Here is a 26,034-nt window from a genome sequence, read left to right on the forward strand (position 1 = left end):
TTCTATCATAAATTTAGTCCGAATTAAGGGTTTGGCATCTGGTTCCCTATTTACTCAACTGGTATCAGAATTAACATTGCTCATAACTTATGAATGAATTTAGGAAACTGTAAATTACGTTTTAATATGCCAAAGTTCCTCCTTGGCTACAATCCATTGTGATCTGAGAGTTCCCAGCAGTGTTCAGGATATAAAGGTGCCTTGATCACAAAATGCAAATTGAATGGATAGGATAAGATTTGACAGTGAGCAGTTCTTAGATCTTTAATCCTCATATACGAGCTTACTGAGAATATTAAAATGTAGTCCAAATGCAACCTTTCACTGGGATTTTTAAGTTTTATTTACATCTAAAGTAGTTAAAATCCATACACACTGACAGTAGATGTGAAATGGCAAGGTGCCAAAAACTGGTTGGAAATGTGAAGTATTCCGTTATCTGACTTGACCTTTGAAAAATCCTCACATCCATCATATGGTCCCAGCAGGCAGCATGTTATCTGTACTCCAGACCAGCTAACTTACAAAGTCACTTACCAACATTCCTTCCACACCCTAACACTGTTTCAACTTTCAAGGCAACTTTGAAGTAGAGGAATTTATACCAATGAGTATTTCACATTGAGTATTAGAATCACAGAATCCCTACAGTGCAGAAGGAGGCTATTCGGCCATCGGGTCCGCTCCAACGTAGCGTCTCCCTGTAACCCCCCATATTTACCCTGCTAATCCTCCTAACCTACATATCTTGGGACACTAAGGGGCAATTTAGCATGGCCAATCCACTTATTTTGCACATCTTTGGACTGTGGGAGGAAACCGGAGCACCTGGAGGAAACGGAAGCAGACACAGGAAGAATGTGCAATCTCCACACAGTCATTCAACCAAGGCTGGAATCGAATCCTGGTCCCTGGCACTGAGAGGCAGCAGTGCTAACCACTGTGCCATTATTTTGAGTGATCCAATTTTGGAGAAAAAAAACCCTAAATCTACTCCATACCAAATACCGACAAATGTCCAAGTTTTTCTCTTCCAATTCATTATTTGCAAGTCAACTAGTTACTCTTGAGATTATGGTGGTGATGGGTCACCTTCTCTGACCAGGGAAGTGAAGATGCACTCACTGTATATGTCCAAGTATTTTGAAGGCAGGGCAATATATGTTCAAGTCAGTATGCAACTTGGAGGGGACCTGGGAGATGATAATATTCCCATGCACCTATTGCCTATCTCCTTCCAAATGAGGGAGGCTGTGTGTTTGGGATGGAGTGCCCTGACACTACATGGGGGCATGCACTGCAGTGTAGGTAGGTGAGGGAGAGTTGAATGTTTAAATTAGACTAAATTAAGTATCGATCAAGTGGACTGCTTTGTCCTGGATGCTGCTGCACTTCTCAAGTTGCAGCTAATTACTCTATTCAAGCAACTGAAAAATATTCCATCATGGTTCTGATTTGTAGGTAATGGAGAAGCTTTTTAAAATCAGGTTATAAACCTTTTACTGCAGAATTCCAAATCTCTGACCTGTTGTATTGATCAAGGCTTTTAGGAGGTTAGTTCAATTGTGTTTCTGGTCAATAGACCCCCAGAATATTGGTGGTGAGAAAATTTCACATTTTGAAACTTTTACTGTAAGAAATGACTAAAGACACTATTGACTAAACATTTTATTTTGTAATCAACTTAAACTTTATACTAGAGAGAGGAACATTCCCCTTTTATACATAATTGCACTCTCTATGGAATTACAGTCCTTATAGCAAACAATGCACAGTTACTTCCAGTTTCCAATGGGGCGTCTGGACAAATACATGAGTAGGTTTGAAATAGAGGGATATGGTCCCCGGAAGGGTAAGGGGTTTTAGTTCAGTCGAGCAGCATGGTCGGTGAAGGCATGGAGGGCCAAAGGGCCTGTTCGTGTGCTGTAATTTTCTTTGTTCTTTGGTTCCCGTATCTCCCTGCTTTACTGAGTAGTGGTTTTGAGTAGCTGTCTCCAGGTGCTTTCTTCACCAGTAAAGCCAGTTCTGACCATTCTTCTTCCTCCTGCTCCTGGAACCCATTGGAGACTGCCACTTTCCCAAATCCAGCTGTGATAGCTCACAAAGTCAAGCAGTGTTTTCTCTCGGCTGAGCACACAGAACTGCTGCTGTCTGTTTGTAATATTCATTGATTTGTAGGGAAACATGATCTGATCTCAAAAATGGCTTCCTCTGCCCTCTTCCCCATGGCAATGTAAAACAAATTAACCTTGCATCTGGGTAGAAATGCTAATTGACTATCCTGGATTTCAATTCCCTTTCACCTTAGGAGTAAATGTACTATTTACAGCACGACTGTTTACAACCTGATCTCTTCAACACTTCAGAATCTAATCATTATACATTCAGACTGTTGCTAATGTCTCCAGCATAAATACTTTGTGCCTTCATCCCATTAAAACCTTCCTTTGATCTCCAACAACATACTACCCAGGCTTACTAGCAGGCAAACTGCAGAAGAGGTCACATGATATTGTTAATTTATCTCATAAAACTTATCATTGTTACACCGTGCTCCCATGTTCTCGTCTCCACATCTCGATTCCCCAGCCAGAGGAAACAACCTCAGTGTCCACCCCATCGAGCCCCTTTAGAATCTAGTATGTTTCAATAGATCACCTCAGATTCCTCTGCACTGCAGCAGCTACAAACCCAATTTACATAGCATCTCATAAAATAATCCTCTGATCCCAGGAACCAATCGGGTAAATGTTTGCTGTACTGCACCCATGTTAACTTTTAGTCCTCAAGTTTCTCCAATATGTTTTCTCTGTCTATATTAATTACCTCAAGATCTTCATTCTTACTGACCCTTTGGTTTTCCTTTTATGTCTGGTGTATAATTTGTGTCTTCCACTGTGAAGACAGACACAAAACATTTGCTCAATGCTTCTGTTATTTCTTCATGCCTCTGTCTCTAAGGGATCAACACTTACTTAGGATCTCTGCTGCTTGTATATTCTTGGCTGGTCTATTCTCTCATGTTCTTATTTCTTCCCTTTTCATCAACTTTTGGTCAGCCTTAGCTGGTTTTCTAAAACACTCTCAAATCCTCAGGCTTACCAGTGGATTACAATGTTGCAAAGAATAGTGAAGGATAGACTCTCTCTTGTTGGAGACGGTCATTGCATGGCAATTGTATGGTAGATGTTACTGATCATTTATCTTAAGCTTGAATGTTGTCCAAGTCTTGATGCTTGAGATGTGCCTTCTTTAACTGCTGCAGTCCTCAAAGCACTCGCACAGGGATGTTAGATAGGCAGTTCCAAGATTTTGACTCAGTGACGATGAAGGAAAAGCAATAAATACATGCCTAATACAAGTTGCCTAAGTGTAGGATACAGAAAACATGGTCACGGTTCTAAAATACATTTAAAACTACGAATGGTTGAGAATATAGAGTAAATAAAGAGAATTTTTTTGCATTTGCTGAAGGGCCAATAACCAAAAGAGCCATTGACCATGTAGCTTGAATTTGGAATCTGATAGCGATAGAAACAGATTCAACAGAGCTTTCAAAAAAGTGACTTGGATAAATATTTAAAGAACAACTTACAGTGATATAGGGAAAGCTGGGGAGTGGGACTGGGACAAAACTGGATTGAAGAGCTAGTGTAGACTTGATGGGCTGCATGGTCGCCTTCTGCACTGCTTTGTACTATTCGGAAGGGATCATTTCATCATTGTAGGATATTGCTTAAAAGAGAGACATGTTGCTGAAGGATGAACCTTTATCTTAGAATAAGAGTTATGTTTCTTTGGCTCATCAATGAGCCATGTGACTGCTAACGCGTTATATAGTTAGCAGAGACCAATCCCAATGCAGCAGCCAAACTCTCTGCTTGCATCCTTCCCCATTGTGTGTGGCCTACTTGCTGCCAGCCTATTATTTCTGTGGTGGCTAACCCTTTCAAAGGAAATGTGAGGATTGATGCAATGTGTTTGTAGCCAAGAGTGACAAGAACATTTTTGCAGCCATCAGGCAGTCAGGCTGTCCTGTCAGTTCCTGATGATTTGGACAGTGGGAGGGCGAAGTAAAGGACTGAGATGCACAGGAAGAAAGTACGTGAGAAAGAGAGGGACGGAAAAAGATGAAAAGGAGAAGTACGAATCAAGCTGAGTGAAAATTATAGGGAGAAACACACTTGCTTCAATTTTAGTCCAGAAGCCCGGCTCAATGGGAAAGAAAAAATACTGCCTTTCGTCACTACCGGAGATCTCACAAGCATTTTACAGATTATGAAATGCTTTTAGAAGCATTTTAGAAACCAGCCTCCCATCTATTGACACTGTCCACACTTCCCGCTGCCTCGGAAAAGCAGCCAGCATAACCAAGGACCCCACGCACCCCGGACATTCTCTCTTCCACCTTCTTCCGTTGGGAAAAAGATATAAAAGTTTGAGGTCACGTACCAACCGACTCAAGAACAGCTTCTTCCCTGCTGCCATCAGACTTTTGAATGGACCTACCTCGCATTAAGTTGATCTTTCTCTACACCCTAGCTATGTCTGTAACACTACATTCTGCACCCTCTCCTTTCCTTCTCTATGAATGGTATGCCTCGTCTGTATCGCGTGCAAGAAACTTGTCACTGTATACTAATACATGTGACAATAATAAATCAAATCAAAGTATAGTCACTGTTGTAATGGAAAAAAGAACGTGGGAGTTAATATGCACACAGCAAACTCCCACAAACAGCAACATGATAATGACCGGAGAATCTGTTTTCCATCATGCTGATTGAGGGGTCATTATTGGCCAGCACACCAGGGACATATCCCCTGCTACTCTTCAAAACAAGGAAGTATTTTAAATCCAGTTTAACAGGCAGAGGAGGCCGCAGTTTAACATCTCATTTGAAAGACGGCACCTCTGACAGTGCAGCGCTCCCTCAGTACGGCATTCAAGTGTCAACTTTGATTTTTGTGCTCAAGTTCAGGAATGGGACTTGGACCTCGAACCTTATAATCAGATTCCAGAGTGCAAACAAACAGACGTGGCGGATTTGCAATGTAGAAATGGTGAGCTAGGGGTGGCGATGGCCGAGTGGTGTTATCACTAGACTATTAGACAGGAACGGCATGGTGGCACAGTGGTTAGCACTGTTGCCTCACAGTGCCAGGGACCCGGGTTAGATTCCCGGCTTGGGTCAGTGTCTGTGCGAAGTCTGCACGTTCTCCCCGTGTCTGTGTGGGTTTCCTCTGGGCGCTCCAGTTTCCTCCCACAGTCCAAAGGTGTGGGTTAGGTTGATTGGCCATGTTAAATTGCCACTTGTCAGGAGAGCTAGCTGGAGTAAATGCATGGGGTTATGGGGATAGGGCCTGCGTGGGAGTGTAGTCGGTGCAGACCTGATGGGCTCTTCTGCAATGTAAAGATTCTATGATTAATACAGAAACTCAGCTAATGTTCTGGGGACCCGGGTTCAAATCCCACCATGGCAGATGGTAGAATTTGAATTCACAATAAAAAGAAATTATCTGGAATTAAGAATCTACAAGACCACAAAACCATTGTCGATGGTCAGAAAAACCATCTGGTTCACTAATTTCCTTTAGGGAAGGAAATCTGCCTTCCTTACCCGGCCTGGCCAACATGTGACTCCAGAGTCACAACAATGCGATTGATTCTCAACTGCCCTCAGGCAACTAGGGATGGGCAATTAATGCTGGCCAGCCAGCGACGCCCATGTCCTATGAATGAATTCGAATGAATAGTCATAGGAACAACTGACTTTTGGAAAATGTTACACATTTCAAATTCATGCTACATGTCACCATAACAGATCGCTCTATTTGGGTGGACAGTAAGCAATCCACGATTCTATGTCACTTGCAACTCATGATCGCCAGGCGATTGGATTTACTTGGCCTTGCACCTACAAACTATGTTATATATTTTCGTGCATGTTAATCTGAACTGGACTCGGCATATAAATACGATGGTTACAAGAGCAGGTGGGAGGCTAAAAATCTTGCATCAAGTAGCTCATCACCTGACTCCCCACAGCCTGTCCGCCATCTACAAGGCACAAGTCAGGGGTGTGATGAAATAACCCACTCTTGCCTTGGTGAGTGTAGCTCTGACAACACTCAAGAAGCTTGACAACATCGAGGACAAAGCAGCCCACTTGGTGGCACCTCATTCACTTACTGCACCACCGACACACAGTGGCAGCAGTGCGTACCATCTACAAGATGCACTGCAGGAACTCACCAAGGCTGCTTGGACAACACCTTCCAAAGCCGTGACCACTACCATCTAGAAGGACAAGGGGCAGGAGATACATGGAAACAGCACCACCTGCAGGTTCTCCTCCACCATCCTGACTTGGAAAAATATCGCTGTTCCTTCTTCACTGTCGCCGGGTCAAAATCCTGGAACTCCCTCCCTAACAGCACTGTGGGTGTACCTACACCACATGGACTGCAGCTGTTCAGGGAGGCAGCTCACCACCATCTTCTCAAGGGTAATAAATGCCAGCCTAACCAGCGAAGCCCACATCCCATAAATGAATTTTTAGAAATTGGCTACATCCACTTGGATGAAATCAAATGTTGTATTTTTTCCACTACTTATGGATTTTCTTAGCAATCAGCATTCAGAGCCACTGTTGCTTTTCAACTTGAAAGTGGCTTTAGCCCAGTGTCCCAGAAGAGCAGAATCGTTCAGATGCCATTTTAGAACACAGCGACAATGCAGCAACAGCCTCACTACCTACAGCACTGGTTGCTTGGAAGCACAACAGAGTGAAGTATGGGCTTCGAAAAGTGTTATTATTCAGCTTTCTCCAAATTATAACAATTCTGCAGAATGATGGCATAAATCTCGAACACAATATCTTTCCCTTTTGTCTGTGTTCTTTCTAGTTCCTGCTCTTAATAGGCCTTTCAGGGCTCGAAACGCGATTGCAGAAAATGATGGAAATTGCTGATCTAAATTAGCTCTCTGGTTCAAACTCTTCAAAGGCTGCACTGTGCAAGAGCTTCTGTATTGAAGAAATGCCCTCCAAGCCTTCAGTCTGTAGTCTCAGCTGGTGTGAAATCAATTTTGTCATGGAGAACCCTTCATGACTAAAGAGCAAGTAATTATGACCTTTATCGCCACTCTTAACCACAGTTGCATTATTCTCCTAGAACGACATAAAGGTTTATTCTGACTTGTGGGCTCTCTGGCAACCAAAAAAATATTCCCCATGAGATCCACCGGTAATACCAGCACAAAGCTAATTCTGCCATACTCAACCACTTTCTCTTCAGTGAGTAATGGAAGGGAAAATACTGCGGATGCTGAAATCCAAAACACACGCAGAAAACTTTGGGAAATGAGACTTGATGAGATTTTCCACCATTTTCTGTTTTTCCACAAAATCATGTTTTTTTTTATTACAATGCCGAATGTAAAAATAAAGTCTTCTCTCAGTCATCAAGGAACTTCCTCCAGGGCTTCATTATAGACCCTTCAGTAATGTATTGCATGAATAAATGGGATAGTAACCCATCTGGTGGAAATCTAATGGAGGGAGGGCCCTGACCTTGTTTTGATTTGATTTATTATTGTCACATATATTGGTATACAGTGAAAAATATTGTTTCTTGCGCGCTATACAGACAAAGCATACCATTCATAGAGAAGGAAAGGAGAGTGTGCAGAATGTAGTGTTACAGTCATAGCTAGGGTGTAGAGAAAGATCAGCTTAATGCAAGGTAGGTCCATTCAAAAGTCTGACAGCAGCAGGGAAGAAGCTGTTCTTGAGTCAGTTGGTACGTGACCTCAGACTTTTGCATCACTTTCCTGACGGAAGAAGGTGGAAGAGAGAATGTCCGGGGTGCATGGGACCCTTAATTATGCTGGCTGCTTTGCCGTGCCAGCGGGAGGTGTAGACAGAGTCAATGGATGGGAGGCTGGTTTGCGTGATGGAGTGGGCTATATTCATGACCTTTTGTAGTTCCTTGCAGTCTTGGGTAGAGCAGGAGCCCATACCAAGCTGTGATACAACCAGAAAGAATGCTTTCTATGGTGCATCTGTAAAAGTTGGTGAGAATCGTAGCTGTTTTGCAGTTACATTAATATCATTCAGTTCAGTTGTACATAGAATCACAGAATCCTTACAGCACAGAAGCAGGCCATTTGGCCATTTAAGGCTGCACTGACTCTCTGACATAGCATCCCACCCAGACTCTATCCACATAACCCCACTAATCACCCTACCCTATACATCTTGGGACACTAAGGCGCAATTTAGCATGGCCAATCAACCTGATCTGCATGTCTTTGGACTGTGGGAGGAAACCGGAGCACCTGGCGGAAACTCACGCAGACACAGGGAGAATGTGCAGACTCCACACAGACAGTGACCCAAGCTGGGAATTGAACCCCAGTCCCTGGCGCTGTGAGGCTAACCACTGTGTCGCCATGTCGCCCTTTTTCTCGTATTTTACACCATGCTGATTTATTTGACTTGATCCACATTGTTAGTACCTATAACTGGACTGGAGTTTATTATCAGTAGAAACAGACCTCCGTGAATATGGTTCATTCCTAATATTGATTGACAACAAAATCCAAACACTATAGTCAGTTGTGAATTTGCAGGTTGTACGAGGTAATGAATCTCTTCCCACACTCTTGGGCAGTTGAACGGCCTCTCCCCAGTATAACTGTGCTGATGAACAGTGAGGCTATATGATGTCTTCAAACCAATCCCGCAGTGAGAACACTTGAAAGGTCTCTTCTCGGAGTGAACAAGTTGATGGCGTGTTAGTTCCCCTGATCTTTCAGAGCACTTCCCACAGTCTGGACACCTGAAAGGTTTCTTATCAGCATGAACTCGCAGGTGTTGCAGCAGACGGGAAGTCTGAGTGAATCCCTTTCCACACACTGAGCAGGTGAACGGCTTCTCCCCAGCGTGAACGCTCTGGCGTTCCAGCAGGTGGGATGAAGTAATGAATCCCTTCCCACACACAGAGCAGGTGAACGGTTTCTCCCCAGTGTGAGTGTGTCGATGATTTACCAGCCTGAACTGGTCATAGAACCAATTTCAACAGTCCCCGCACTTCCACAGTTTCTCCCCAGTGTGTGTGCTTGTGTTTCCACAGGCCAGATGATCAGCTGAATCCCTGTCACACACACACACACACAACACGTGTGCAGTTTCTCTCCACTGTGAACGGTGCTTTGTCCTTCCATGTTTAAAATTCAGGTTATGATGAGTTGGGCAAATCTGGCAGATCCTGAAGTGATGCTTGGTTTCTGTTTCCCGACTGCAAATCCTCCGCTTCTAATACCTATTTGTAGCCCTTCACCAGGTGTTTATGTAGCCGCTCTACCCACTCCGCTGCCTGTCATCTTTCTAGAATGAGCAGTTTCGCTCCAATGTCAGAACTGAAGTGACATCATCCTGAAGCTATTACAACACTCGCGGTTATTCCAGCAATGATACACTGATTGCCAGGACAAAGACAACCTGTAAATGAAGAAGTGTCAAGAACTAAACATAAAGGAACCGGACTTCCTCACTAAAATTATACAGCTTTTTGGAGGGTGGTGATGAGTGAATCATCCAGTTCTCCTTGCTGTTTCTGCATCAAGGAAATACTGCTTTCTGGTAAAAGTGTGTAACAAGAGTCAACCGCAATGATTTGGGCTGGAGTTGAATAAAGGCTAATCTTGCCCCACACCAAGGTCAGAATCAGTAATTTACCCTTCATACAACCAATCTAGAGCAGTCAATGTCTCACAGACATCTGAATATTAATTTAAATTGTTTATCCCATTAGAGGAAATAGCTGCTCACGTGCTTCTTCTATAACAAAGCAGTGACAGGTAGCACAAAGGTATTATCGCAAATCAGCACTGTTCCTCTTATTATTGGAACACTTGTAACAGTAATGGTATTTGTTTACATATGTAGGTCAGGATTTTGTGGAGAGTGGGAAACGCACCCCGCTTCTGATGCCCTGTGGAGCATTAACTGGCTGGAGACAGGCCTTCTGCCCTGATCTGGGGACTATGCCCCATCTCAGCAGCTCTTGAACCCCAGCAGGCTGCAGTTGGGACTACACTCAATCCCAGCGAAGAGGAGCCAGGTACTGGTTGGAAGGCAAGTACTGGAGGAGGTCTCTTGGCGGGCCAGGGCAGAGGGCACCTGGGAAATGGGTTCCAATTAGTAGAGAGGGCCCATGAGGGAGGGAGGGGGTCCACACCTTCTTGTGCAAGGCCTGAGCAGGTAAACTGCTGTGTTTCACACTAGCCCCCCTCCCTCCCCGCCATGTTGGTATTTCTACGCCTGGCTGAAAGTTGTAGCCAGCTTGTTAAGTTAATGCTCTTTAAGGACAATGTACTGTAGCCAACTAAGTGACTAACAACAAATTAATTCTCTTCTGAAATAAGGGACTCTAGAAACAACGGCAGCAGTTGTGCATCCTAGTCTTCCAAATGTACTACTGTAGTGTTTTAAGTATTTAAGGAAAAATTTCAACAGTATTAAGAAATATAGGGAACAATTACTTTCTGGTTTGCACCCAGGATTCACAAATTTCCTGACCCCATCCCTCTAAAACACGGTCAGGAGTTTAAACAGACACCGGGGAGATACATGCATTGCATTACACTTTCTAGTGGACAGGACATGTGGCAGCAAAAGCTAAAGTATAGAACACTGAAGTAATAATTCTGGCCATATTTTCTGTTTTCTTCTTTTATCATACTGACTTTCTTGCTTACGCTCGCAATTATTTAAAATATTTCCCAGTCACCATTATTGCTACCAGCAGGTTCCCAGTCCAATGTTGATCCCATATCTTACATATTTAGAAGGAGGGAGGGGAATGTGGACTTATACCAGGAAGCATGTAATACCCCAAGATCTGTAAACAAAGGTAAGCCTTCTTCACTCTGATGGCGGACCTACTGACGCAACTAGGATGTCAAAATGCCAAATTAACATCAATGTTGACCATGTCCTCGGAAATCACAGTACGTTGTATTTTCAGAGGTACTGCAGAAAGGAAAGCATGTCGGGGTGATCAAAAGCATAGCTTGGTTGATCACACCTGTTGAGATGCTGCCAAAGTTAAAGTTTATCTATTAGTCACAAGTAAGGCTTACATTAACACTGCAAGAGATGCCCGTCAGGTCCAATCACAGCAACAGTCAGCCCAGGATCTTGGCCCTGCACCCTCGCTAGCATGTTGCAATGATGACACTGAACAGCACAAGAGCTATCACTTTAGTGAGAAGACAAAGCTTGTCTGTTTATTTTTTGCTGTCCGCTGCCCTGAAATGTTGACTTTTTCCCCCATTGGCTACATTTTGATTTCTATCCGTGTGGGTTTCAAATCTTGGACTTTATCCTGACGAAATAGATGATATGATAAATTAACAGTTTAGAGCTGGAAAGCCGATTGGTGGCCCTACAGCGGCGGCATTGATTTGGGGAAGTGCACCAGTGCCCCCCCAAGAGCTGCGTAGCTAAGTCCGGCTGTTCACTGCGTAAGGACATGAAAATGCCTGCCCTACCCACTGGTACACCAGACACCCATTTGATATATGGGGAAATACAGAAGAGGATATAAAAAGCCCACAGTGGACGAGGTCCGTGCTGATTTTGCCAACCACCAGTGCTGCCAGAGTCAGAGGTTTACAGCATGGAAACCTGCCCTTCGGCCCAACTTGTCCATGCCGCCCCTTTCTTTAACCCCTGAGCTAGTCCCAATTGCCTGCATTTGGCCCATATCCCTCTATACCCATCTTACCCATGTAACTGTCTAAATGCTTTTTAATAGACAAAATTGCAACCATCTCTAATGCCTCTGACACTCACTACCCTCTGTGTGGAAAAAATTGCGGCAATGGGCCCTTTTGTATCTCTCTCTTCTCACCTTAAACCAATGCCCTCTAGTTTTAGACTCCTCTACCTTTGGGAAAAGATGTTGACGATCTAGCTGATCTAGATAGTGATGAAAAAGGCATTCGGCATGCTTGGTTTCGTCGATCAGAACATTGAATACAGGAGTTGGGACGTCTTGTTGAAGTTGTACAAGACATTGGTGAGGCCACACTTGGAATACTGTGTACAGTTCTGGTCACCCTTTTATAGAAAGGATATTACTAAACTAGAAAAAGTGTGCAGAAAAGATTTACTAGGCTGCTACGAGGACTTGATGGATTGGATTGAATTATAAGGAGAGGCTGGATAGACTGGGACATTTTTCTCTGGAGCGTAGGAGGCTGAGGGGTGATCTTATAGAGGTCTATAAAATAATGAGGGGCACAGATCAGCTAGATAGTCAATATCTTTTCCCAAAGGTAGGAGAGTCTAAACCTAGAGGGCATAGGTTTAAGGTGAGAGGGGAGAGATACAAAAGTGTCCAGAGGGGCAATTTTTTCACACAGAGGATGAGGAGTGTCTGGAACAAACTGCCAGAGGTAGTAGTAGAGGCGGGTATAATTTTGTCTTTTAAAAAGCATTTAGATAGTTATATGGGTACGATGGGTATAGAGGGTTATGGGCTAAATGCAGGCAATTGGGATGAGCTTAGGGGTTTTTAAAAAAAAGGGCGGCATGAACAAGTTGGGCTGAAGGGCCTGTTTCCATGCTGTAAACCTCTATGACTCTATGCCCCTCATTATTTTATAGACCTCTATAAGATCCCCCCTAAGCCTCCTACGCTCTAGGGAAAAACGTCCCAGTCTATCCAGCCATTGCTTGAAACTCAAACCATCAAGTCCTGGTAGCGTCCAAGTAAATCTTTTCTGCACTCTTTCTAGTTCAATAATATCCTTCATCTTGTCAAGGAGTAAGGATAGGCAACACCACCACCTCCACGATCACTCATAAGGCTGTGTTCTCAGCCCCCCATACTCCTGATACACCCATGACCGTGTTGCCAAATTCCCCTCCAATTTGATTTTCAAATTTGCTGACGACACCATCGTAGTGGGTCGGATCTCAAACAATGATGAGACAGAGTACAGGAATGAGATAGAGAATCTGGTGAACTGGTGCAGCAACAATAATCTCTCCCTCAATGTCAAAAAAACGAAGGAGATTGTCATCGACTTCAGGAAGCGTAAAGGAGAACATGCCCCTGTCTACATCAATGGGGACAAAGTAGAAAGAGTCGAGTGCTTCAGGTTTTTAGGTGTCCAGATTACCAACCACCTGTCCTGGTCCCCCCATACAGACACTATAGTTAAGAAAGCCCACCAACACCTCTACTTTCTCTGAAGACAAAGGAAATTTGGCATGTCAGCTACGACTCTCACCAACTTTTACAGATGCGCCATAGAAAGCATTCTTTCTGGTTGTATCACAGTTTGGTATGGCTCCTGCTCTGCCCAAGACCGCAAGGATCTACAAAAGATCGTGAACGTAGCCCAATCCATTACGCAAACCAGCCTCCCATCCATTGACTCTGTCTACACTTGCCGCTGCCTCGGCAAAGCAGCCAGCATAATTAAGGACCCCACGCACCCCGGACATTCTCTCTTCCACCTTCTTCCTTCAGGAAAAAGATACAAAAGTGTGAGGTCACGTTCCAACCGACTCAAGAACAGCTTCTTCCCTGCTGCCGTCAGACTTTTGAATGAATCTACCTTGCATTAAGTTGATCTTCCTCTGCACCCTACCTATGACTGTAACACTACACTCTGCACTCTCTCCTTTCCTGCTCTATGGACGGCATGTTATGTCTGTATAGCGCGCAAGAAACAATACTTTTCGCTGTATGTTAATACATGTGACAATAAATCAAATCAAATCAAATCAAAAAGATCACAAAGGGTTGAAACTGATTTCCTGATAGCCCACTGAGGATATTGTCCTTGGTCCATAAGGTGTAAATAGGGATCCTGACCTCCTTGGTGTGCATCCTTTCACTGTGCATCACCACAACCATGCAAAACCGTACTGGAGGCATTCTAAAGTTCCACTCAACTTAAGCAGAAAAAAATCCATCTATTTTTTTCTCAAAGTTATTAGTAAAAATGTTAGAAATTTAGAGAAATGTTTAATGAGGCACAACACTAAAAAGGTACTTTAAATGCTGCAATCGTTAAAAGAAATCCCCTGAAGCTCCATCAACTTTGGAGCTTCTGGAGCCACTGTTACCATAGTCACTGAAGGAAATAAAGAGCAAACTCAGCAAGTATCTCACAAAAGTGCACTGGGTATTCATTTATATATTCCACAAAAATCTGGGACTTTCATACTGCACAAATACAAAAAAGGAAACATTTTCTCTCGCACATGAAGTTTTTTTTTTATTCGTTACAAGTAGGTTTACATTCACACTGCAATGAAGTTACTGTGAAAATCCCCTAGTCGCCACACTCCGGCGCCTGTTCGGGTACACTGAGGGAGTATTCAGCACGGCCAATGCACCTAACCAGCATGTCTTTCAGACTGTGGGAGGAAACCGGAGCACCCGGAGGAAACCCACTCAGACATGGGGAGAATGTGCAGACTCCGCACAGGTAGTGACCCAAGCCAGGAATCGAACCCGGGTCCCTGGCTCTGTGAGGCAGCAGTGCTAACCACTGTGCCACAGAGTGTTAAATTATACTACTGAAGGAAATATCGGTATCGCTCACAATTTGTGGCATTCCCCCTGCCCCCACAACCCAGTCATTACTAGGATAAAACTGCTCTCTGGCACACATCACAGCATTAACACCAATGTTTTATGTTAAATTTTAAAAAGCATGGGTACGATAAAGACAAACAAAACTTCAGTCCTGGCGCGTTGTGCAAAACTGGTCATTAGCATTCAGATCCACGTCACACCTTTTACAGGAGGGTATGCAGAAAACACTTCTCATATCAGCACATGGCTACAATCGGACAACTTGCTGCGTGAGTGCTAAAATCACTTCATGCCTGGCTTTTATCGCATATGCCTTGTTCTTTCCAATGCCACTAAAGATGGTCTGGCAGAGAGGACACATACGCAACTGATAAGGCTCCTCTTAAAATAGAAGGAGCCCCATTTTGCTTCAGTAAATTCTACTGGAATCTGCACTTGGCTATCGAGCTGACGACACACAGAGCATTTCTAAAAGGCAAGCTGCCACATTCTGCCCCCAACTGGCTCAGTTAATAGGGGGCAGTATGGTAGCACAGTGCTTGGCACTGCTGCTTCATAGCGCCAGGGACCCGGGTTCAATTCCCAGCATGGATCACTGTGTGTGTGGAGTTTGCACGTTCTTCCCGTGTCTGCGTAGGTTTCCTCCGGGTGCTCCGGTTTCCTCCCACAGTCTGAAAGACTTGCATTGACCCAAACAGGCACCGGACTGTGGCGACTCGGGGAATTTCACAGTAACTTCATTGCAGTGTTAATGTAAGCCTTACTTGTGACTAATAAATAAACTTCTAATAAAGGAAGTACTTGTAATTTCTAAAGCAGTGACCTCTACATTTCTTTTTAAAATAATCACACACTAAAACTTCTGTTGAGTTCTGATCTGATCAAGAAGAAACAAGACAGCATTACCTCAGTCCCATTATATTGTGATCGAAAATGACATGTGCCCTTTGTGACAAATCGCCAAAAGCACCTTGTGAAGTGGCATCCTTTATTTCAATCCATTTTTTCCCCCCAATCAGGTTACTTACATATGAGTACAAGTAAAATGGATGTACCTTGCATATTTTATTTCTGGGTGTACTTTTTTCGGCACTACATACATATAAACAAGTGCAGAGGGCACTCGGCAGCATTCAAACTCAACATTATTGCAATTATCTTTGAAGCTTTTCTCTGCCTGGTTGAGGCTCTGTACCTCAAACGCTAAAAAAAAATCCATCTTTTTATCTGGAACTCCCATCTCACTGAGGAGGCTTCAGGCCAATCCGGGTCCAACAACCTGCTCTGAAAATGCTGCTCACATTTGACAACTGTGATAATTTCAACACAGAAGCTGAAAACATTCTAAATAAAACAACCAACATCAGTTTAAAAATTGTCAATTCTCCCCCATCTCCAAATCCAAAATCCTGGCATCTGGATCCCTGTCTGCATCTTCACCAAGACCTAATCAGTTCTACCTTGGGTCATACCTTGAGTACCAAGTTTCATCGAAATCTGTCCATTAGTTTGAGATTTATTACTTAAAACAAACAGATGCAAAAACATTATCTCCACCCACCTTCAACAGCAGAGATTAAAAAACTTAAAATAATTCAAGAACCCTTACCTCAATCACCCTGGAGTCAAAGTCTTCGTATGTTTCTGCAAATAAAAAGAAATGGGAACTTTCATTTCCATAAGCCTCTTGATAAGACAATAAAATTACAGAACTTTAGATTAATTCCAAATTAAAACACTTGAACTACTGGCAGTTCAGAATAGACCGTCTCTCTACACTGATCATTTAAAGCAAAGTTTCCAGTTTACACCGCAAATGAAACAAACTCAATTATAAAATTACAAACTGCTCCTGCTAACTCAAGTCATTTTCTGCCGCAAAGTAACTTGCATACAATATCTTGATTTATTTTTTTTTTAAATCGCTGACATTTTATTCTCTTCAATCACCAGGAAATCAAATACAACACATTTGATGTAAAATTGCAATAACCTGAAGTGGGGAGGAGGGTCTTTTCTGTGGGTGGAATTCAAGGTCAGCACAGTTGGCCAACTAAAAGGACATCCTAGTAATCATGAGTGAACTGTATGAGAACAGTGCTCGGTGTGATCCTCACCGTGGTGAAGCCGACACAGCAGAAAGTTTGCTCCTGAATCATGGGTCTCATAACATCAAGATCCCAGCAGGGCCTGGAACTGTTGTTCATTCTGTACCACTTGTCATTATTTGCAGTCAGAGGCAAGGATGAAGATGGATGGCTCCAAGGACATGGTTGGTGGAGGGTAGCCAACTTGTGATTTCCAAACCTCCATCTTCCCAGGCATTCGAATGGTCACGGCTGACAAGGGATTATGTGGTTGGTCTCACTATGCTGCCAAGGGAATGGTCTCTCTATGTAGAATTCCAAGGGGGATGGAGATAAAGTGGAAAAGTGTCCATGTGAGGCTTCTTGCTCATGGCTCTCATCATCCTGGTCAGAGAGAAATGTCTCCATGCAGAGTCACATATGAATGGGAAAAACAGCTGACTCTGGTCCTCCAGGGTGTCCTTTACCCAGCAGCAGTGGGGTTTGAATGCCATGTCTAGATGCAGGACAGCTGAATTTGATTTGATTTATTGTCACATGTATTAGTATACCGTGAAAAATATTGTTTCTAGTGTACTATACAGACAAAGCATTCCGTACATAGGGAAGGAAAGGTAGTGTTACAGTCATAGCTAGGGTGTAGCTAGGGTGTAGAGAAAGATCAGTTGAATATGTGGTAGGTCCATTCAAAAGTCTTATGGCAGCAGGGAAGAAGCTGTTCTTGAGTCGGTGGTATGCATCTTCACACTTTTGTATCTTTTTCCCCCGATGGAAGAAGGTGGAAGAGAGAATGTCCGGGGTGCATGGGTCCTCGATTATGCTGGCTGCTTTTCCGAGGCAACAGGAAGTGTAGACACAGTTAATGGATGGGAGGCTGGTTTGAGTGATGGATTAGGCTGCATTCCTGAACCTTTTAGTTTCTTGTGGTCTTGAACAGAGCAGAAGGCATACCAAGCTGTGGTACAACCAGAAAGAATGCTTTCTATGGTGCATCTGTAGAAGTTGGTGAGAGTTGTAGCGGACATGTCAAATTTCCTTAGTCTTCTGAGAAAGTAACTTAACTATAGTGTCAGCATGGGGGGGACCAGGACAGGTTGATGATGATCTGGACACCTAAAAACCTGAAGCTCTCGACCATTTTGACTTCGCCCCCATTGGTATAGACAGGGGCATGTCCTCCACTATGCTTCCTGAAGTTGATGACAATCTCCTTCATTTTATTGACATCGAGAGATTATTGTCATTGCACCAGTTCACCAGATTCTTTGTCTTTTTCTTGTACTGTGCCTCATCATTGTTTGAGATCCGACCCACTACGGTGGTGTCATCAGCAAACTTGAAAATCGAGTTGGAGGGGAATTTGGCCATACTATACTCCTTATACACCTGTGGGGCACTGGTGTTGAGGATGATCGTGGAGGAGGTGTTGTTGCTTATCCTTACTGACTGCGGTCTGTGGGTTAGGAAGTCTAGGATCCAGTTGCGGAGAAGAGCCGAGCCCAGCCCCAGGTCACGAAGTTTGGAGGGGAGTCTCGTGGAAATAATGGTGTTAAAGGCCGAGCTGTAGTCTATGAATAGGATTCTACAGAATAGAATATGAAGGGCTTAACACTTGTCTGCTGGCTTTGAGATGGAGAGAAACCTCTAAAAGACCATGCTCACTAAATGTGACACTTCAATTAATTTTCACAAACATTGAGGCGACAGTGCAAGCTGCAGGCAACCTTGCCTTGGCAATGACTCTCATTCAGATGAAGAGTTGGAGGGCCTGGTTGGCACAGGGCCATGAGGAACAAGGGTCAGAGTAGCAAGAGGCAGCAGGGCCTCTAGAAGTCAAGATGATGGTGAACATGGACCACTGCAATGGTGAGCATTGGCTGGACCATGGATGCATCGTTGGCTGAGCTCTTGTCTAGAGATGAGCAAAAGACGATGCCGGAGCTATCTTCATACATCCTGGGATGTGGTTGCTCACACCTGTGAGATTCTCCAGCACAAGTTGTGGCCATAAGGACTCCAGAATAATGTGGAGCTCTTGATCTGCAATGAGTGAATGAGTGCCCAGGTGCCCTCTAAGAATCATGTCAGGCCCCTCAACCCTGTAAGATATCGGCAGGGCAGGCAACTTCCTTCCTGCCCTGCCACAAAATTTGCCGAGCTCCTTGCGTGTCCATGATAAATGAGCTGAAAAGTAGAGGATTGTGTGTGTTCATCGGCCCGGCAGGAATCCTGCTGACTTTCTCGCCCACCACTGCACTTAATTCTCCAGAATTGAAAATTCTGTCCCTAATGCCAATAGACTTTACAGAAACAACGTTGCATCTTTTTCTGGAGCTCATATATTACAAGCGAAATCTTTTGTCCAATACCATTCCAGGGGTTTTCTTTGACATATACTGGGATCAGATCATTTCAAGTTGATTAATGCAACAACGCATCAATATAATGGGCAGACTGCTTGGTTATTGATCAAAAGTTCCCTTCCTTTATGTGCCAGTCTGCAAGTATCCACAATCATCATGAAACTTTAATGCAATATTGATCCGGGGAGAAATATCAATGTTGAATTAATATTTACAGCATGTGAAGAACATAATGCAACAAGCCAGATATACATATTGATGTACTTTTTGCTTTCACGATTCTACGGCAATTTAACAAATTTCTCAAGAGAGTTTAGGCCCCAGAACGGTTTTCAAAGACATCTGGCATCTTCCCATCCCACATTTTTTGAATAATTGTTTTTTACTTTTCGTTTTCTCTTGCTTCGTACTTCTGCCAGTGTGTGGATATCACACTGCAGTTTCAGCGATCGAAACACCACATTTACTCAAACCACACAGGTGCAGTCTTGTTGACCAATGTATGAGCGAAAAGTCACTTTTTGGAGCAACGGCATTATCGGGAACCAAGTTACACATTGGACCAACCCATTTACCTTCCTTATCATGGGGCAGCACGGTGGCACGCTGGTTAGCACTGCTGCCTCACAGCGCCAGGGACCCGGATTCGATTCCTGTCCGTGTGCAGTTTGCACATTCTCCCCCGTGTTTCCTCCCATTGTCTGAAAGACGTGCTGGTTAGGTGCACCGACCATGCTGAATTCTCCCTCAGTGTACCCGAACAGGTGCTGGAGTGTGGCGGCTCGGGGATTTTCACAGTACCTTCACTGCAGTGTTAATGTCAGCCTACTTGTGACACTAATAAACAAACCTTATCCCAATATCAGAATTGTAAACCATTTTTTCTCCCAGGGATAAGCAGTAGCCAGTCTCGCGGAATCTAAACTATGCAAGTGACATTGTGAGAATGCCCCTTTAGAGTTCAGACTAAGTCTGTGTGTGCAGTGATAATTAAAATGTATTCACTGTACACAAACATGGAAAGAGCTAAAGTACATTAAAATGAATACCATATAGAATGCCATTAGGCTGGATCAACACTCAGTATTATAATGGAGTAAATCGGGCAGCTATTTCCAGCCACAAACAGGTTTTCGATGACAGATCCAGTACAGTGCTAACGTGGCTGCAACAACAACTACAATTACTTCCCCCCCCACCCCCAAGTCGGCCATAAAAAAAAACAGCTGAAAAAGTTGGGGCCAGTGTTTTCAAGAACAGTTGAGTTTTGAACAGAACGATCAGTGATAATTACCCTTGAACGATTTCTCCGACACACAAAATGTAATTCGTAATTGTGGGATCTTATTCCGTCAGAAGAAAATTAGTGTTGGAGACTTTTTTTTTTTTAAATGTGTCACTTACGTCACTCCTGGAGTTCCATCTAACTTTCTCGATTTTTATTTTACTTAAAAGCACGTGATTGAAATCTAATTCCCAACATTGTTTTTTTTTTTACATGTCCTGCTGAGTGTTTGTTGAAGAATCCATCTATGTTTTTCACCTGTTCACAGACAACCTGTGGAGGGAGACACGCTGAAGACTGAGCCTGCAGCAAGGCTCAAAGAGCAGGAGTAGACAATATGGCCTGTCGAGCCTGCTCCACCATTCCATAAGATCATAGCTGATCATGAGCTTCACATTAACTCTCCTGGCTACTCCCCATATCACTCGATTCCAAGGCACCAAAAACCCATCCTTAAGCATATTCAACGATGTAGCATCCACAATCCTCTGGGGTGGAAAATTTCAAGATTCAAAATCTTTGAGTGAAGTAATTTCTCCTTATCTCAGTACCAAATGATTTACCCTAAGGCTGTGCCCCCCATGCTTTAGATTCCCAAGCCAACAGAAACAATCTCCCAGCGTCTAAGTGATCAAGCCCCTTCTAAATATTGTGTGCTTCAATGCAATCGCCTATCATAGAACATAGAACATAGAACAGTACAGCACAGAACAGGCCCTTCGGCCCACGATGTTGTGCCGACCTTGATCTGAAACCAAGATCAAGCTATCCCACTCCCTATCATCCTGGTGTGCTCCATGTGCCTATCCAATAACCGCTTAAATGTTCCTAAAGTGTCTGACTCCACTATCACTGCAGGCAGTCCATTCCACACCCCAACCACTCTCTGCGTGAAGAACCTACCTCTGATATCCTTCCTATATCTCCCACCATGAACCCTATAGTTATGCCCCCTTGTAATAGCTCCATCCACCCGAGGAAATAGTCTTTGAACGTTCACTCGATCTATCCCCTTCATCATTTTATAAACCTCTATTAAGTCTCCCCTCAATCTCCTCCGCTCCAGAGAGAACAGCCCCAGCTCCCTCAACCTTTCCTCATAAGACCGACACTCCAAACCAGGCAGCATCCTGGTAAATCTCCTCTGCACTCTCTCCAGCGCTTCCACATCCTTCTTATAGTGAGGTGACCAGAACTGCACGCAATATTCCAAATGCGGTCTCACCAAGGTCCTGTACAGTTGCAGCATAACCCCACGGCTCTTAAACTCCAACCCCCTGTTAATAAAAGCTAACACACTATATGCCTTCTTCACAGCTCTGTCCACTTGAGTGGCACCCTTTAGAGATCTGTGGATATGGACCCCAAGATCTCTCTGTTCCTCCACAGTCTTCAGAACCCTACCTTTGACCCTGTAATCCACATTTAAATTAGTCCGACCAAAATGAATCACCTCACATTTATCAGGGTTAAACTCCATTTGCCATTTTTCAGCCCAGCTTTGCATCCTATCTATGTCTCTTTGCAGCCTACAACAGCCCTCCACCTCATCCACTACTCCACCAATCTTGGTGTCATCAGCAAATTTACTGATCCACCCTTCAGCCCCCTCCTCTAAGTCATTAATAAAAATCACAAAGAGCAGAGGACCAAGCACCGATCCCTGCGGCACTCCGCTAGCAACCTGCCTCCAGTCCGAAAATTTTCCATCCACCACCACCCTCTGTCTTCGATCAGATAGACAGTTACCTATCCAATCGGCCAACTTTCCCTCTATCCCACACCTCCTTACTTTCATCATAAGCCGACCATGGGGGACCTTATCAAACGCCTTACTAAAATCCATGTATATGACATCAACCGCCCTACCTTCATCAACACACCTAGTTACCTCCTCAAAAAATTCTATCAAATTTGTGAGGCACGATTTGCCCTTCACAAATCCGTGCTGACTATCCCGGATTAATCCGCATCTTTCTAAATGGTCGTAAATCCCATCCCTAAGGACCTTTTCCATCAATTTACCAACCACCGAAGTCAGACTAACCGGTCTATAATTACCAGGGTCATTTCTATTCCCTTTCTTAAACAGAGGAACAACATTTGCCACTCTCCAGTCCTCTGGCACCATCCCCGTGGACAGCGAGGACCCAAAGATCAAAGCCAAAGGCTCTGCAATCTCATCCCTCGCCTCCCAAAGAATCCTAGGATACATTTCATCAGGCCCAGGGGACTTATCGACCTTCAGTTTATTCAAAACTGCCAATACATCCTCCCTCCGAACATCTATTTCCTCCAGCCTATTAGCCTGTAACACCTTCTCTTCCTGAAAAACATGGCCCCTCTCCTTGGTGAACATTGAAGAAAAGTATTCATTCATCACCTCGCCTATCTCTACGGATTCCATACACAAGTTCCCACCACTGTCCTTGACCGGCCCTAACCTCACCCTGGTCATTCTTTTATTCCTCACATAAGAGTAAAAAGCCTTGGGGTTTTCCTTGATCCGACCCGCCAAGGACTTCTCATGTCCCCTCCTAGCTCTCCTCAGCCCCTTTTTCAGCTCATTCCTTGCTAACTTGTAACCCTCAATCATGCTTCTGAACTCCAGAGAACATAGGCCCAATTTACTCGACCTCTCATGATAGGCCAACCTCCTCATCCCAGGGACCAATATAGTGAACCTTCACTGTACCTTCTCCAATGCAAGCACTCTTTCTTAAATGTGGAGACTAAAACTGCACACAGATCTGGCCTCAACAAAACCCTGTACAATTCTAGCAAGATTTCTTTATTCCTGTACTCCAATCTCCTAACAATAAAGGGTGCTGTGCCATTTGCCTTCCAATTGCTTGCTGTACTTAAAATCAAAGAATCCTGACTGTGCAGGAGGAGGCCATTTGGCCCACTGAGTCTGCACTGACTCTCCAACAGAGCATCTTATCCAGGCCCTATCCCCGTAACCCCACGTATTTACCCCACTAATCCCCCTAACCTACACATCCTAGGACACTAAGGGGCAATATAACAATCCACTTAACCCGCACATCTTTGGAGCTAACTTTCTGCGTTCCTTGTACGAGCCTGTCGAAGACTCTTAGAACATCAATATTTACAAGTTTCTCACCTTTTAAAAAATATGCTGCTTTTCTATTTTTTGGACTAAAGGTGAGTAACTACATTCTTCCCCACATTATAGTCCAACTGCCGTCTTGTTGCCTCACTTAACTTGTCCAAATCTCTCTGCAGCCACTCTATGTTCTCACCATGTAGCTTTGCATGATCTGCAAAGTTAGATACTGTCATCTAAGTCATTAATATAGATTTTAATAATTAAGGCTCCAGCACAGATCCTTGCAGCTCTCCACTAATGTAAGTGTTGCCATAGTTCCAGAGGCTGCTCCCGCCTTTGAGAAAGAGGTAATTGGTGGCGATTTAACCCGAGGGTTACCACACTCAGGTTGAGGGGCAAGGTTGAGAAGGTGAGCCTACATGAAACTATTCACTGCCTGTCAACTTGAACGTGCACTTTAGATACACTTGCTGCTTTCTGTCTATCAACCAATTTTCTATCCGTGCTAATATATTATCCCCAACCCATAACTCTGATCTTGCCTATTAACCTTTCCTTTGGCACCTTCAATGCCTTTTGGAAATCCAGGTATATAACATCTACTGGTTCCTCTTTATTTACCCTATTATTTATCCTAAAAAAAACCTCTAATAAATCTGTCAAACATGATTTCCCTTTAGTAAAACCAAGTTGACTTTTTCTGATCATACAATGCTTCTCTAAGTGCATTGTTAAAACTTACTTAATAATAGATTTCAGGATTTTTCCAGTGACTGATGCTAGGCTAACTGGCCTGTAGTTCATGGTTTCATCTCTCCTTCCTTTCTTGAAAAGCAGTGTATAATAGTTGCCGATTTTCGGGACCATTCCCGAATCAAAGGAATTTTGGAAAATAAGAGCTAGCACATCCACTATATCCGCCGCTATCTTTTTTAGAGCCCTAGGCTGTAGCCCTTCAGGTCCTGGAGATTTGTCAGATTTTAGTCCCGTAAGTTTTTACATTACTTTTTCTCTGCTGAAACTGATGTCCTTACTTTCTTCATTCTGTTTACCCTCTGTGTCACTATCAATTTTGGGTATGAAACTTGCGAGACAAAAATACTTGCGTCTGTGAAGACAGCCACAAAACATTTGGTCAACGCCTCTGCCAGTTCTTCGTTCTCCACAGTAACTTTTCCTGCTTTTAAGGGACCAATGTTTACTTTAGATACTCTCTTCCTTTTTAAACACAAACAAAAGCTCTTGCAAATTCTTTTTATATTTCTTTGAAATTGTGGAGCTTAAAAACGAGTGGTCAACGATCAACTACATAACGGAAGAGTAACCCGTTTCGGCCTTTTGCCATTCCAGGCAGCTTTCTCAGAGGGCTGGGAGTGATTGCCTCAGGTTTCCAAATGGTTGATGTGATGACGACTCCAACAACCTGCTCCCAACCAAAGGTTTGCCCCTCCCTCGCATTGGTTCAAATGAGTGAAACGTCAGCAGAGTACCATCATCGTTAGTCAGTCAGAACATCATTCATAGAATCCCCACAGTGCAGAAGGAAGCCACTCGGTCCATCGAGCCTGCATGGACAACAATCCCATTCAGGATCTATTCCTGTAACCCCACGTATTTACCCTGCAAATCCCCCTGAAACTAAGGGGCAATTTAGCATGGCCAATCCAGTTAACCTGCACATCTTTGGACTGTGGGAGGAAACCCAAGCATTCGGGGAAAACCTACGCAGACACGGGAAGAATGTGCAAACTCCACACAGACAGTCACCCAATGCGGGAATTGAACCCAGGTCCTTGGTGCTGTGAGGCAGCAGTGCTAACCACTGTGCCACTGTGCTCTGTGACACACATGGCACAAAGCTCAAAGTTAAGATTGAAGCTGGCCTGAGCTGCAAAATTTGACAAGTGCACAAAGACCCTGCAATGATCATAGCAAGATTTGCTTTCGACCCGAAGGCAGAGGTGGCTTGAACTCCAGCCAAGAACTACCAGCGTAGTCAATGTTCGCGGCTTCTCACCCCTAGATACCAACCAGTAAAACCTTTCAAAATCTGGAGATAATGAACAAGTGCTTGAGTACAGACTAATTAACCAGAATGGGCCTGCAGCACTGACAATTTCAACGGCATGGTAAATTAGAAAGGAACCCAGAGGATAAGGAGAGGAAATCAGTTGTCTATTTTGATGAAAATCCTTAAATTGTTTTCACGATAATGAAGGGATGCATCACTCAAGAACATAAAGGATGTTGGAGTGCATGTCCACAGGTTCTTGAAGATTCGGAAGCAGGGCAGATAGCAAAAGGTACTTTTTTTATTAGCGGAGACATAGAATACAAGAGTGAGAAGATTATGTTAGAACTGTACCTAATAGTTAAGCCACGGTTATAAAACAGCATATGGTTTTAGTCACCAGGAAGGATTTGATCACAGGAGAAACAATATAGAAGAGATTTAGGTGCTGGTGAGTCGCCTTCTTGAACCGCTGCAGTCTGCTAGGTACACCCACAGAGTTGTGTTCCCATGCGTCTGCAGCTCTTATACTTCTAGGTGGGAGGTTGCCGAGCTGAAAAAAAGCCTTACAACCCTTTGAATTTCTT

General features: G+C 43.8%; 1 protein-coding gene across 1 annotated transcript in view; it reads right to left on the reverse strand.

Moving 5' to 3' along the window:
• The window catches only part of mrps5 (mitochondrial ribosomal protein S5), a 156,217-nt gene that overhangs the window by 68,395 nt on the left and 61,788 nt on the right, over positions 1-26,034 (reverse strand). Inside the window, exon 5 of the mRNA XM_078212306.1 lies at positions 16,238-16,272. Coding sequence (XP_078068432.1) covers positions 16,238-16,272 — 35 coding nt within the window. The remainder of the gene's footprint in view (positions 1-16,237; positions 16,273-26,034) is intronic.

The sequence above is a fragment of the Mustelus asterias genome, chromosome 5 (assembly GCF_964213995.1).
Source record: "Mustelus asterias chromosome 5, sMusAst1.hap1.1, whole genome shotgun sequence".
Taxonomy (NCBI): domain Eukaryota; kingdom Metazoa; phylum Chordata; class Chondrichthyes; order Carcharhiniformes; family Triakidae; genus Mustelus; species Mustelus asterias.